This window comes from Meles meles, chromosome 1 (assembly GCF_922984935.1).
Source record: "Meles meles chromosome 1, mMelMel3.1 paternal haplotype, whole genome shotgun sequence".
NCBI lineage: Eukaryota > Metazoa > Chordata > Mammalia > Carnivora > Mustelidae > Meles > Meles meles.
Genome location: NC_060066.1, coordinates 538,146 through 550,973, shown reverse-complemented (window position 1 = coordinate 550,973; position 12,828 = coordinate 538,146). Strand labels below are relative to the sequence as shown.

The following is a 12,828-nucleotide window of genomic DNA, read 5'->3' as shown; positions in this document are numbered from 1 at the left end:
CGGGCCTGCCGCGTTTCCACCCGGGCTGGTTTTGCCAGGGCGTGGGGAGCCTCTGGGGTGCCGGGTCGCGGGGACCCAGCGGCTTCCGTGTCCTTGCACGACCGCACGGCGCAGCCCCCAAGTGGGCAAGTGCGCCTCCCTCCTTAGCCTCTCCTCTCCGCACGGGGCTGTAGTGGGAACGTCTAGGATTTCCGGGTGCGGGGCCACCGGGGACTCGGGCCGGTTTACCCAGCAGCAAAACCCATGAGCCATTCACTCCTAAGCTGAGCAAGGCCGGGAGGAGTGCCTGTCTAGAAGCAAATAAACCGAGAGGGAGGTTCAGCCTAAGGCTCGCGGCCTCTCCCGTGCCCTGGCCACATGGTGCTGGGCTCATCGTGTTCCACCACCTTCCCCACAGTGCCTGGGCCCCCTGGTGCCACATTCTTGTTGCCACTGGGCCATGTGGGATTGATAGCAGCCTGGCATCCCTACCTGGCAAGCTGGGCTACCTGGCAGGTGTCTTTGAGTCGCCTACCAAAGGGGCTGCCCTGATTGGGCAGGAGAGCCCCTCCCCCGTGATTATGCAGCCCGACCCGGGTGAGTCAGTTTCAACCTCGTTTCCTATCCAGTCTTTCAGAACTCAACGCCTGTTCACTGGCTGGCCTGGGCCTGGCAGAGCGAGGCCTTTCTGAATGCTGATCCCAAGGGAGAGCGGACAAAGGAGAGTGTAGGAGTGAGCCCTGGGAGCTCTGCCACGCGCGCCCACGAGTCTCTGCGCGCCTTCTGGCTGTGCCATCCTCCCAATACAGAGCCAAGAACTACAGGGCCCGCCCAGGCTGTCGGAGAAGATTGATGACTCAGGCTCCCAGTAGGCCTGGAGAGGCGGGGTGCAGTAGTCATAAAGGGTGAAGAGTCATGTTGGAAGCAGCCGCCTGCGTCCACGTCCGGCTCCAAGCCATTGGCGGGCCTTGTCAGCAGGAGTGAAGTGACCAGAGTGGACGAGGGATCACCAAGGAGGACCAGTCCGGGGGGCCACTGGAGCAGAGCACGAGGAGAGCAGGACAGCGGGTTAATAGGCAGGCATGGGCTGTGAGAGCAGCAATAAGGACAAGCCTCAGAACCCGGAGCGGGGGAAGGGCCGGAGGGAGGCAGGGAGGCCTGGGGGGGGGGGGGCGCGCGTGGGGGCCTTGGGAGGGGGAGGGGGTCAGCGCTGGAGCTTCATACGACACCCACTGCACCAATTACCTCAGGTGCACCAATTACCTCAGGGTCCAGGGGAAAAAGGCCCATGGTGCCAGGGGAGAGGGGAAAGGTCAAGGTAGGCGGGGTTGCTTGGTGACAAATGGGTACAAGAGGGTTGTTGGAAGAAAGCTCAGTGGGGATTTCCCGGCCAGGGGCAGCAACTGATTAGGGGACCAGAGGCCAGGAGCCTTACAGGCCTGGCTGGAACAGATGCAGAGCTTAGAAGCTCAGCCTGTGGCAGGCCACTGAGGCCCGTGAAGGGTCCGGCCCACTGGGACACACGGGACATGGTGGTCAGCCTTCGGGGCTGCCCGTTCTCTGGGATGTGAAGTCCTGTCCGGGAAATTCTGTGAAGATTGAGGGTTGGACTTGCTCCAGGCCTCAGAGAGGCAGTTTCCTTTCTTCTACCCCATTGCTGCTCAGACTCCTGGAGAAGCAGAAACAGCCTGTCTAGACCCAGAAGCTGGGAAGGAAGGAGCATTCCTCACCCACGCGTGATGGCTGGTGTAGGGTGGATGGGGTGTTGGGGAAGGGCTTGTGTCAAAGGCAGGCCTTGGATAAGCTGTTCTCTCAGAGGCTGACTTTTCGTATGCAAATTGAGCTCTGAAGCCCATCCCAGCCCAGGGACTGAGGATCCCTGGGCGGGAGTGCCGGCATACTGACCCTCTCCCAATACCAAGGGCTTTGACTCCTGAAGGTTTTACTGCTAACAGTGCTCCCCAGAAGAGGGCGTCCCCCTCCATGTGAGCCCCACCCTAAGCACGCTACAGGCCAACTTCCTGCAGGTCAGGCTCCCCTGCTGTCCATCCCGATGAAGTCTGGGCAGGCCCATCTCCTGCCAGGGTTCACATGGCCCTGGGATCACTCGGTTCAACTGCATGACTCCAAAGACTTTGGGCCTCTGGCTCATGCCTGCCTACCTGGGTATCAGGAGGCATTGCTGGGGCAGGGGTCCCTGTCCTCGGGCTGTCCCTGACCAGCACAGTCCCACCCCTCATCTCAGTTTGGTTCATCCTGTCTAAGGCTCGAGGCCTGTAGGTGGCTGTGGAAGCCTGTGCAGCCCGCCCAGCAGCAACACGGGTCAGGGGCCGCAGAGGCCTCCTCAGACAGTGAGGGGTTAGGGCGTGGACAGCACACAGAAGCAAGGGGCTAGACCCTGCACCCCTACTGGGCCCCTTTCCTCCACTGGCACTGAAGAGGGTTTGTTGTGGGGTGTCAGGCCCCAGGGGCTCCTACAGGGAGAGCCATAGGTCTGCAGGTCCTGCTGGACCTACTCTGGGGACTCCAGATCACTTCTGGGCTGGCCTGACCTCAGGCTGGAGACCCTTAGCTCCCTCCGTTGCAGGCACAGAGCCCATGAACCTGCCGTGGGACAAATGCCAGCTGCTTCTCGGGGGGTGCTCCCGCAGCTTGGCCTGCCAGGCTGGCCCTCCTGGGTGGAAGAGAGCCCTCTTGCAAAAGGGGACCCTGGTGCGCCCTGACAAGGCAGTGGCAGCGGGGGCCGCGTGGGCAGCTGCCGTTCCCAGCACTGTACCCGCACCAGCCTTGCCTCTGGGGCCCAGCTCGACTGGGCAGCCGACCCCCAGACACCCCAGCGCCCCCGCGGCATGGGCCCAGCATTGGATACATCAACCGGACACTCCGAGTTCTATCAAGAGTGGCATTTATTCTCCTCGTGGAGGTGCGGCGCTCCGGGGAGCTGGTGCTATTGTGCTTAGGAAGGAGGTCTGTCCGTCCGTCCGTCTGTCCGGCCGGCCCGGCCCCAAATGGGGGCGGAAGAGGGGCGCGGCCCGAGTAAAAATCCCGGCCTGTTCCGGGTGGGTGGGAGTATGTACAAGGCGGCGGGGCGCAGGCGGGGTGGGGGCGGGGCAGGCCGGCGGCCGCAACCCCCACCCGAGGGCCCCCGCATCTCGGGCCCTACTCGTAGAATCAGTACAAAATAGGTGCTACCTAAACGTTCCTTCTACCTGAATTCGCTAAGTCGGTTATTGTGCTGCTTAGTTATGGGGGCGGGAGGGGGCCCATGGCTTTCCACGGCGGCGGGGTGTAGGGAGAAGCAGGAGACCCTGGCCGGCCCATGGCCCTCTGGCCTTCTCCTTAGGTAGGTAGACCGGCGTGTGGGGGGTAGGGGGGCGCCTGTGTGCGCGTGTGCATGCGGGTGTGCCCAGCACAGGAGGGCAGGCCCCAGCCCGGGAGCTGTGTGGACCCCGAGGTGTGGTGCAGAGGGTTTGGGGTGCGGGCCCTGCTGTGCCGGGCCCTCAGTCCACTCCTGCAGGGGCTGCTCGGCAGCAGCTTGGTGCCCACGGGGATGGGGCTGACCAGGTCATACACTCCAGCGTGCACCTTTTGTCTGGCCTGGGGCCCTGGCCCCATACAGCAGAGCCCAGGGCGGCCAGAAGACGGAAGGACCAAGAGTTGGTATGGGTGGCCTGGTCGTGCTGGGCCTTGGGGCCCTGGGTCTGTGCCACCTGAGCTGAGAACGCCCGCCAGGTGCGAGTCAAAGGGAGAGCCCAGCTGCGCCCAGCAGTGGCCCCGGGCTGGGGCAGGGAAGAGGTAAGGGGGATGCAGGGTTGGGTCTAGGGACCAGGCCTTTCTCTGCGTCTGCAGCCCTCCTTGGCCCACCCAAACCTGACGGACCCCTGTGGCGAGCACTCACCCCTGCAGGTCGCTGCATCCCTGGCTGACTCTGCAGCGGGCCTGGCACAGAGTAGGTGGGTGAGGGATGACGGAAGGAGGGGTCTTGGGGGCAACCACCCCGCCCCTGCCCCTGGAACCGTTACACCCGCAGGGCTCTGCCGTGGGGGAGTAGGGAGGAGGAGGGGAAGAAAGTCTGCGCGTCCGGCCCCGCGCAATGTCCCTGATCTAGGGGCCTATGGGGTGGGTAGGGCAGGGGGATACCTGATTCTCAGTAACTCTAGAGGCGGCGGCAGCTTCGCATGCATGCGCATTATTGCTCTATAGTCGGCATCGGACTAACTAAGAGGGCGAGGGAGCGGGCAGCCCCGGGAAGGGACAGGAGGAGGGTTGGGGCTGCATGCAGTGACGTCACAAAGGCGGCGGCCAATGGGGCGGGCCCGTGGGGCGGGGTCGCCGCCGAGGCTTTGGCATAGACGGGCGAAAGTTGGCAACAGAGTGGGGGCGGGGCCTGGGGCTCGAGGGTAGGGCCCAGGTAGGGTCGGGGTTCAGGGGCGGGGAAAGTGATCCCGGACATCCCGAGCCCCCGGCGTCGGCGGGAAGGATGGGGGCCTCAGCGCCCCTTCCCTGACCCGAGTGCAATCGTTCATAAATAAAACGTACAAATAGAGAAAGAAAGAAACCCGACGCATCCGCAACCCCCCCAGGGGGCTTTACCCGCAAAGCGAATACAGAGAGGTGTGTAACGGGCCGTGCCCAGGCCTGCCTGCCGGGCCCCAGGATCCGTCCTCCAACACCGAATGCCCGGGGACGAGGGAGGGGGCCCCGGGGCAGGGCGGGAGTGGGGTCTGAGGAGGTCGGATAAGTCCATGCGATTCGATATGCGTCATTATTATTCGTTATGAAGGACAGAGCCCGGGCAGCTGGGCTGGAAGAATTCGGATTTGGCCGAGGATGCGAGGCGAGGGCGGGAGAGCGGCTTGGACTGAGGCCCCAGAAAGAACCCGAGGGAGAGGGGTGCCGCCGTCCGCCTCTCTCCCTGATCCCCAACGCGTCTATCACTCCTGGGGCTCAGCGAAGACTGAGGAGTAGGGACGCCTCTGCAGCCCCCTCCCCCCCCCCCCACCCCCCGCCTCCCGCTCCTCCCCGGTCTGCTCCCTGGACGTCTAGGCCGCAGGCCTGGCCCTTGGAAGGCTTGGGAAAGGGGTGGGGAAGACCTGAGTCTCTGCGACGCGATCCAGGGGCGCAGAGGAGGGAGGAGGGGGGTGCTGCCCACCTCACCCCACCCCCGTCTTCAGAGACCTAACTCGGAGATGAGGTTCGGTTCTGGGTCTCCTCGACCCTATTGCTGGGAAAAAGCCTGGGGCACCCTGGAGGGGAAGGGAGGGGGTTCGGGGTGGGTCTCCCCTCAGGACCCTATTGCTTGAAGGGGCCGACAAGGCCCCTGGCGGGCGGGCGGGGCCGGACCCCCTCCCTCTATTGCTGTGAGGAGGGGCCCGCCCTCCGGCCCCTCCGCCCGGGAGCTGGCGGAGACTTCCCTGGGGGCCCGTATTGCTGAGAGCCGACCCGGCTGGGCTGGCGGAGGCGCCGCCGCCCTAGGCCTGCACGGGACTGAGCTGCGGCGAAGCGGCGGGCGCCTGGGCCGCGGGGCCGCCCCCGCCAGCGCCGCCTTTGAAGCATGCGGACTCGTAGTGCTTGTTGAGATAGGACTTGAGCGCGAAGCTCTTCTTGCAGCGCTTGCACTGGAAGTGCTTGAAGGCCGAGTGCGTCTGCATGTGCGCGCGCAGGTTGGAGCGGTCGGCGAAGGCCTTGCCGCAGTGCGCGCAGCCGAAGGGCTTCTCGCCTGTGTGGGAGCGCATGTGGCCCTGCAGCAGCCAGGGCCTCGAGAAGGCCTTGCCGCACACGCCGCACTTGTGGCGCAGGTCGTGCGTGAGCAGGTGCATGGCCATGGCCGGCATGGACACGTACACCTTGCCGCACGTCGGGCACCGCCGCGCCAGCTGACTGTCCAGGCTGCGGTGCGTCTGCTTGTGACGGCTCAGGTTCGACGACGTGGCGTACGTTTTCCCGCACTCGCCGCAAGCGTGCCGGCCCCCTGCGCCGCCGGCCCCGGGCCCCGCGCGCGCCTCCGTGCTCACCCCCGCGCGCGCGCCGCCCCGGCCCCCGGCCCCCGACCCCGCGCCGCGCGCCCCCGCCCCGGCCCCGCCTCCGCCGTCGCAGTCGGGAGCTGCCGCGGAGGCCGTGGAGGGAGCCGCGGCGTTGGCGGCCTTACGGCGCGAGCGCCCGTCGGTGATGAAGAAGGCGTCAGCCGCGTAGCCCTCGCTGACCGCCGCGTCGCCGTTGATGTAGCCGCCCGCGGCTGTAGCCAGCTCTGGGCGCGGGGTGGGAGGCGGTGCCGAGCCCGCGGCCGCCGGGCCCAGTTCTCCACGCACGGCCGCAGCGTACATGGGCTCTGGGGACGGCCCTTTGAGCAAGGCCGCCTCGGCGTCGCCATCGTAGACGGAGGCGGGCCCCGCGTAGTCGTTGAGGTATCCTGAGGGCCGAGGCGGACACGCAGACAGAGGGAGGGGGAACCGGGCGGCGGGCGAGACACACACGGGAAGGCGGCGGGCGACACGGGGTCCGGGAAGAAGGGAACAAGAAAAAGGACAAAGGAGGAGGGGCCGGGGGACCGCGGGGCAAGGAGGATGGAGGAGGCAGGGAGGGGAAGAGAAGAGAGGACAGATGAGACTGGGCCGGCCCCGGCTCCGCCCCCGCCGCCCGCCCCACCCTCGCAGGGGGAGGAAAGAGGCGCATCCTCGGGCGCGGCTGCCCCCCTTCCGCGGAGCCTCAAGGTCAGGGGGGAGGGGCGGCGCTTCCCTCGCCCTTCTTCCTCCACCCTCCTCCCCCTCGGGTTCTCCCCACTTCAGCAGTTTTCCCTGATTATGCAACACACTGCGGACCCGCAGCGCACAAAGCCGGGACCGCCCACCGAGGGACCCCGTCGCTCCTGCCTCTCCGGGTTCCCACCTGCTCTTCCCCTCGACACCTAGAACTCGTGTCCAGGCTTGATGCCCCCCCTCCTTGGTCCCCTAGGCCCCCCAACAAGCCCTGAAGACTTCGGCCTCGGACAGCCCCTCCTACCCCCTCTGGCACCTTCTTCTTACCTCCCAGGTTTTCTACTACTCGCTGGACTTGACCCCTTCCCGCTCCAGCCCTACCTTCTTCCATCTACCCTGCTTCTTTCCTGACTCCCTTCGGTCATCCTGCACCCTTGGGTCCTACCTTGTCCCACATAGCCCTCTTCCCCCAGGCCCTAACCCTATGTAGGGGCCTTCCCGAGCCTCAGGACGGGTGACCAGGGAGTCGCTGTGTTGGAGAGTGCCAGGGCACCCACCAGGGGACACGTTCTCTGGGACAAGCCGCAGGCAGGCAGCATCATTCATGCCGGTGACTGCAGTTGTTCGCAAGGTACAAGATGGACCTCACAACCTCAGAGTCACAGGCGCACACACCACACGATGCAGCCTCTGGCTTCTTCGGGGTTACACTCTGCTTCCCAGCCACCATCAGCCCTGGAGTGTCCTCACAGGGTGGGCGGCACGCTCACCGGAGCCTTCCACCGACTCGTGCAGGGTCACACCTGCAGCCACCCTGGACACACTGTCAGCCAGGGTCGCCAGTCACATGGGTGCACAGCGGCCTCGGAGTCACATGGTCCCATGTAGTGGCACACAGGCAGGCGCACACTCATGCAGGGTCACACACAAGCAAGCGCGCGCAGTCACATGGCCGCACGCAGTCACATGGGCGCACACAGGCGCACACACAGGCTCACACTTGTTTGCCACCCCACACTGCTGGCACTCCCAGCCCTCCTGCCTGCATGTTAACAGTTGTCCTTGAACTTGGGCACCTTTACACAAAGAGCCTCCCCCTGATTCCAGCACTTAGGACCTGCCTACTTGGAGCCCTCTTGCCTACGTCCTCCTCCCTGGCCCTGGTTGCAGGGGAAATACTGCAGCTCCTCTGCTGGTTGGTACCCTAGTCCTGACAGGTGGCAGCCCCCGCCGGACCCATGCCTACTCCCTGGAACTCACAGCACTCTGTGACCCTAGCCACAAAAGAGAGGATGATACTCAGGAAGGCCCAGCTTTCTGGGTGTGGGTCTGCATGCATGGCAGGTCCTGTCATATCAGCAAGTGTCCATATGCATAGCCAGGGTGTGGGTCTGTGCGTACCTTCAGGTACTTCCTGTTTCCGACCCTTGCTCCCCACTTTCTCTCCTGCATTGACACCCTCCCTGCCTGGCCTTGGCCTTGTTCTGGCCTGCTTCTGCGTTCCCCTCTCCCACCTTCCTCCACAGTCCAGCTTCGGCCACTGTCTCCTTCGGGTTCTATTCCCTCAGGCCTATTTCCTGGGGCCCCTGACCCTTCCGTCCCCATACTCGGGTCCTCTACCCCACCCAGCATTGCGCTGGGCCCCTTGCTGTCCCCAGCCTCAGCCCCGCTCGCACCTTTCTCGTGCAGTCGCACTCCGAGGTCGCTGCGGGCGCGCCCGTAGGAGCTCTCGAGGTCCGCCGAGGAGAACGTGTCAAGTTTGACCTTCTTGACCAGGAAGGATCTGGGCATGATTCCTGCGGGGCTCCGGCGCTGCGGGCCTGCAGAGCCGGGGCGCGGGGGGGCTGCGGCCGCGGCGGGGCCCCGTCACCATCCGAGGAGCGGCGGAGGCAGCAAGGGTCCCCACTCTGGCCTTTGGATGCCGCCGCTGGAGTGCCGTCCTCTCTCCTCCTGCCTTCCTTCCTGCCCTGCGTTTCCTCCTCTGAATTCCTCCTCTTTTCCTTCTCTTCTCTTTTCTCTCCTCCTCTCTTCTCTTCTCTTCCTTCCTTCCTTCCTTCCTTCCTTCTTTTCTTCCTTCCTTCCTTCCTTCCTTCTTTCCTTCCCTCCTCTGGTCCCGGCTTCCCAGCCCGCAGTGCCGCCCCTGGACAGGCGGGGGAGGAGGCCGGGGGGTGGGGGGTGGGGAAGGGGGGAGCGGCTCCGTCCCGGGCCCGGAGGCTGCGAGTGGGTGCAGGGCTGGCCCGGCTCCGCGGCCCCCTTCCCCTCCCCCCCACCGCCGCGGCGGAGCTTCAGTCAGCGACCCCCCATGCCCCTGGAGGTGGAGGCGCCGGGCCCGGAGAACGCGGCGGCGGCGGCGGCGGCGGCGGCGGCGGCGGCGGGAGCGCCAGCAGCTTCAGCACCGCGGCCAGCGCCGGCCCGGCCAGCACCTCGGCCAGCGACCGGGCGCGCTCAGCCGCGGCAGGCGGCGAGGGGCGGGCCGCGGGTGCTCGGCCGCCAGGCGGGGGTCCTCGGCGGGGGTCTCTGGGAGGCTTGCTTTATTGTTCTGCAGCCGGAGCGAGCGGCGGCGGTGGCGGCGGCGAGCGGGGGGCGGGGGTCCTCGGGGGGAGGGGTGCGCAGGGAGGGCGGGCCGAGGGAAGGAGAGAGGGAGGGACGGGGGCTCCGGGGGCGGGGCTCAGCGCTCGGACAGCTCCTGGGCCCGGCCTCCTGCGCCCGCGGCCGCCTCTGCCTGCGGCCCTGCCCAGCCTCCGGCTTTTAAAGCCCAGAAGCTGAGGGAGGGGGAGAAGGGGAGGGAGGAGAGGCCGGCGGAAATGGCTGCGCTGGGCCGGGCCCGTCCAGGGTCTCCTGGGAGGGGTCTTGGGGATGCCGCGGCCCCCGCCTGTGTGGATTTCCCCCGAGCAGCTTCGGGAATGGAGGCCCGGCGGTCTGCGGCATTGTCGTGCGTGGGGGGAGAGGTGGAAACAGGCCTGGGACTCGCGAGCCCCAGACTTTGGATCTTGCGGGGCGGAACGCAGGGCGGATCCCAGGCTGGTCCAGCCTGCCTAGCTTTCTGGGTACGGAGGGATCCTAGGGGCCGGGCGGGGGCGGAGGGCGGCGAAGGAGCGAATGCTGAGGCAGCGAAAGCGCAGTGTGGAAGCGCGGCGCGCGCTCCGTGCCGCAGTGTCTCCCTGCCACTCGGTCACCCGGGCTGACCTCGCGCCCGCTGGAGAGGCCTCCCTCCACCGCCTCCCCCCTCCGCCTCTTCCCCCGGGGGCTGAGGTCGAGCGCGCGGCGACGCAGCGACGGGCTGTGAAGCGGGAGAGGGGCTGCCCTGCCCTTGCTCTAGAAATTCGACTTCACGGTGGTTTTACACCCTTCCGCGCGGCTGCAGCTCCCCCGGCGGCTCCGCAACCAGGCGGATAACCCTTCCCGAGGCCGCCCGCCCGGAGTTTGCAGCCCCCATGACGTCAGCCCCAGCCGCCAATGGCCGGGTGCGGGGGTGTCGGGGGCTCCAGGCCGCACAATGGCCGCGCGCGGGGACATATGTCCTCAATTAGGGCCCGGAGCTGCCATTGTCCCCTCCCTCTCCTGCGCCGGGTGGCTCGGGAGTCCACGCTTGGAGCGCGCCTCCGCGCGACCCGCTGTCACCGAGGACCAAGGTCGCAGGGGTGGCTCCGGGGAGTGTCCGGGCGCGGCCGAGCTGGGAGCGCGTGCACGGCGGACGCGCGCGCGCGCGCCCGCCGCTACACGCAGTGACCTTGTGCAGGGCGGCGCGGCGGGACCGCGGGCCCCGGCCGGGAGCGCGCGGCGGGCGGGCCGCTCCGGGAGCGCGCGTGCGGGGGCGTGCCTGGAGGGCGAGCGGGGCGCCCCGCTTCCTCCCGCGTCTCCGCCCCGCAGGCGGGCGAGTGTGGGTGCGAGCGAGCCGGCCCCGCGCGGGAGGCGCGGCGGGGACCACAGGCCCGCTTTGTGGCCCTGGCCGCGGCCGCGGTGCAGCTCCGTCTCGCGTGGCCGGCGTTCCCGAGGGGTGGGGGCGGGGCGCCGCCGCCCCCTTATCGCGGAGTCGCAGCCGGCGAGGCCCTAAGTGGGGGCGGGGACGGGACACCCCCCCCCCCCCCGGCCGAGCCTGTCGTCCCTGCTCCCTCCCAGGAGGGCCGAGGCGCAGCCGGAGGCGCGGGGCCAATTAGCATTTTGATTGCGGGACTGGGGGCCCATCTGGACCGAGGCCTAATTACCGGGCAGACCCTCCGGCGCGGGCTGGACGTGCCCCGCGCAGTCCCTTCGGCAGCGCCACCAACCCCCGCCCCAAACTCCTCCCGGACAACCCGCCCCTGCCTCCTCTCTGACTTCGACCCAGTCACTTTATCCCTCCGCTCGCGCGTTCCTGGCTCCTTCCCTCATTCTTCCGCTCGGCTCCCCATCCTCTGTCCGTGCCCCTTCCCCTCTTCCGTCGTTGTTCTGTTCCTCCATCCAACCTCCCGGTCCCTCCATCCCCTGGTTCGCTGTCCGCGTCCCTTTCCCTCTCTGTCAAGTTCCCCGCCCCCCCGGCTCCCAACCCTCTTGACGGACAAGTCGTCAGGGCCCAGACACATGTGTCCCACGGCAGGGCGATCCCGAGGGGACTATGCGGGCGGGTCTTGATCGCGCTCGCTCAGGTGGAGTCCGCAGCCCCTCGAGGCGCCTGGCGGGGAGGGGCAGGTGGGCCCAGGCCTCGGCCATCAGTCCGCAGCGGCTGGGTTGCCGAGCACACATGCGGCCCGTCTCGATTACTTGGGCCTCCTCGCTCCGCCTCCTTCCCAGCGCCCCTCCTGCCTCCGCCAGTATCCCAAGGTCGCTGCGCCCCAGTCTTGGGGTCCAGCTAGGAGGGACTGGGGAAGGAGATGGTGATTCTCGAGCTTTTGGAAACTTCCGGCTGTCCTCCACCAGAGGCCACCCTGAATCTCTCCCACAGAGGGCTGGAGGCCAGAGGTGGGGGGGGCGTGGCTTTGTTGCAGGGGAGGACAGGGGAAGACAAGGCTGCTTTGGCCTTGTCTGGACCCAGCCAGCTGAGGGTTACTCCAGCCCTCACGGCATTAGCACCCAGGGTGCTTGGTCTGTCCCCCCTGCCCCATAGAGCCTCTGGTCCTCAGAGCTGTGTCCCCTCCGTCCAGGTTCATGTTGCAGCTGGGCCCAGACTCTTGCCCACCTGAGGTGAGGGAACGCAGTGTTGGTTCTCTGTCCCTCTATGTCCCTGTGCTTCTGGGCACGCCACCCCTAATCCTGCACAGGTGCCCCGCCGCTGGAAGGCCAGGCTTTTAAGGGGAGACTCACGGAGTTATGTCCCCAGCATCCGGCCCCCAGCAGAACCAAGATCCCTGTGCATGCTCACTCCTGGCCCCTGTGGTCACCTTCTCATCCCCCTCCACTCTAGCAGGGCTCCAGTCCAGTCTAGCCTAGCCTAGAGGGTCCACTCCTCCTCCTGGATCCCTCTCCCTGGCTTCCAGGATCCTACTGTAGCTAGGAGCCTCTTTTGGTCTGGCCCCTTGGCACCCCAACATCCCCCTCCTCAGCCTTCTCTTCAGTAAAATGGGGGATGGGGTGCTTTCCTGAAAACCAGTTGGAACCCTGTGTGCACAGTGGGCTATCCATGAGCACTCATTCTGTTTCCCAGCAGTGAGGTGAGACTTGCCGCTCAGAACAACCACCCCCCACCTGCTCCTAGAGCCCGTGGGCAGCCCAGGACACAGGCACCAACCAGAAAGATAGACCAGGTCATAGGTTGGATCATGAGAGCAGGAGCGGGTAGAGCCCAGGCCATAGGTTGGATCATGAGAGCAGGAGCGGGTAGAGCCCAGGCTTGGGAGACGGTTGTGAGCTGTAGTCTCTGTCCAGAGGAGATGGGATTGTGTGGAGTCTGAGGAGCAGCCTGGAGCCCAGTGGAGAAAAGCAGAGCAGTTGGGTGCATCCAGGTTTGGGCTTTTGCCAGGTGAGCTTCTAAAATGTGCACCAGAGCCCAGGGGGTGTGCAAGAGAGAGGTAACAGTGATCGTGGGATCTAAATGGGGTGAGGAAGGGATGAGGACATGGCAGGGTGGGGGCCCGGGGTGCCGCAGTCAGCGTCTGCAGGACTGAGCTGGGGGCTAGGCGATGGGCTGAGAAGGGGGTGTCGAGCTGAAATGGCAGAGCAGGGGTGAGGGGAGACAGTT

General features: G+C 66.6%; 1 protein-coding gene across 1 annotated transcript; it reads right to left on the bottom strand.

Moving 5' to 3' along the window:
* Nucleotides 1-2,867: 2,867 nt before the first annotated feature.
* SCRT1 (scratch family transcriptional repressor 1) lies at nucleotides 2,868-9,835 on the bottom strand. Its single transcript, XM_045994816.1, has 2 exons — nucleotides 8,351-9,835; nucleotides 2,868-6,388 (listed from the first exon to the last, which is right to left on the bottom strand). Exons 1-2 carry the CDS (start codon nucleotides 8,463-8,465, stop codon nucleotides 5,451-5,453), a joined length of 1,053 nt encoding a protein of 350 aa, XP_045850772.1. The 5' UTR covers nucleotides 8,466-9,835; the 3' UTR covers nucleotides 2,868-5,450.
* Nucleotides 9,836-12,828: the final 2,993 nt, after the last annotated feature.

What these genes read in the sequence shown, in the direction of transcription:
- SCRT1 (XM_045994816.1), bottom strand. Translation starts at nt 8,465, where the DNA reads ATGCCCAGATCCTTCCTGGTCAAGAAGGTCAAACTTGACACGTTCTCC. An exon ending in AGTGCGACTGCACGAGAAAG is followed by an intron (nt 6,389 to 8,350) that starts GTGCGAGCGGGG and finishes CTCGGCCCTCAG; the next exon opens with GATACCTCAACGACTACGCG.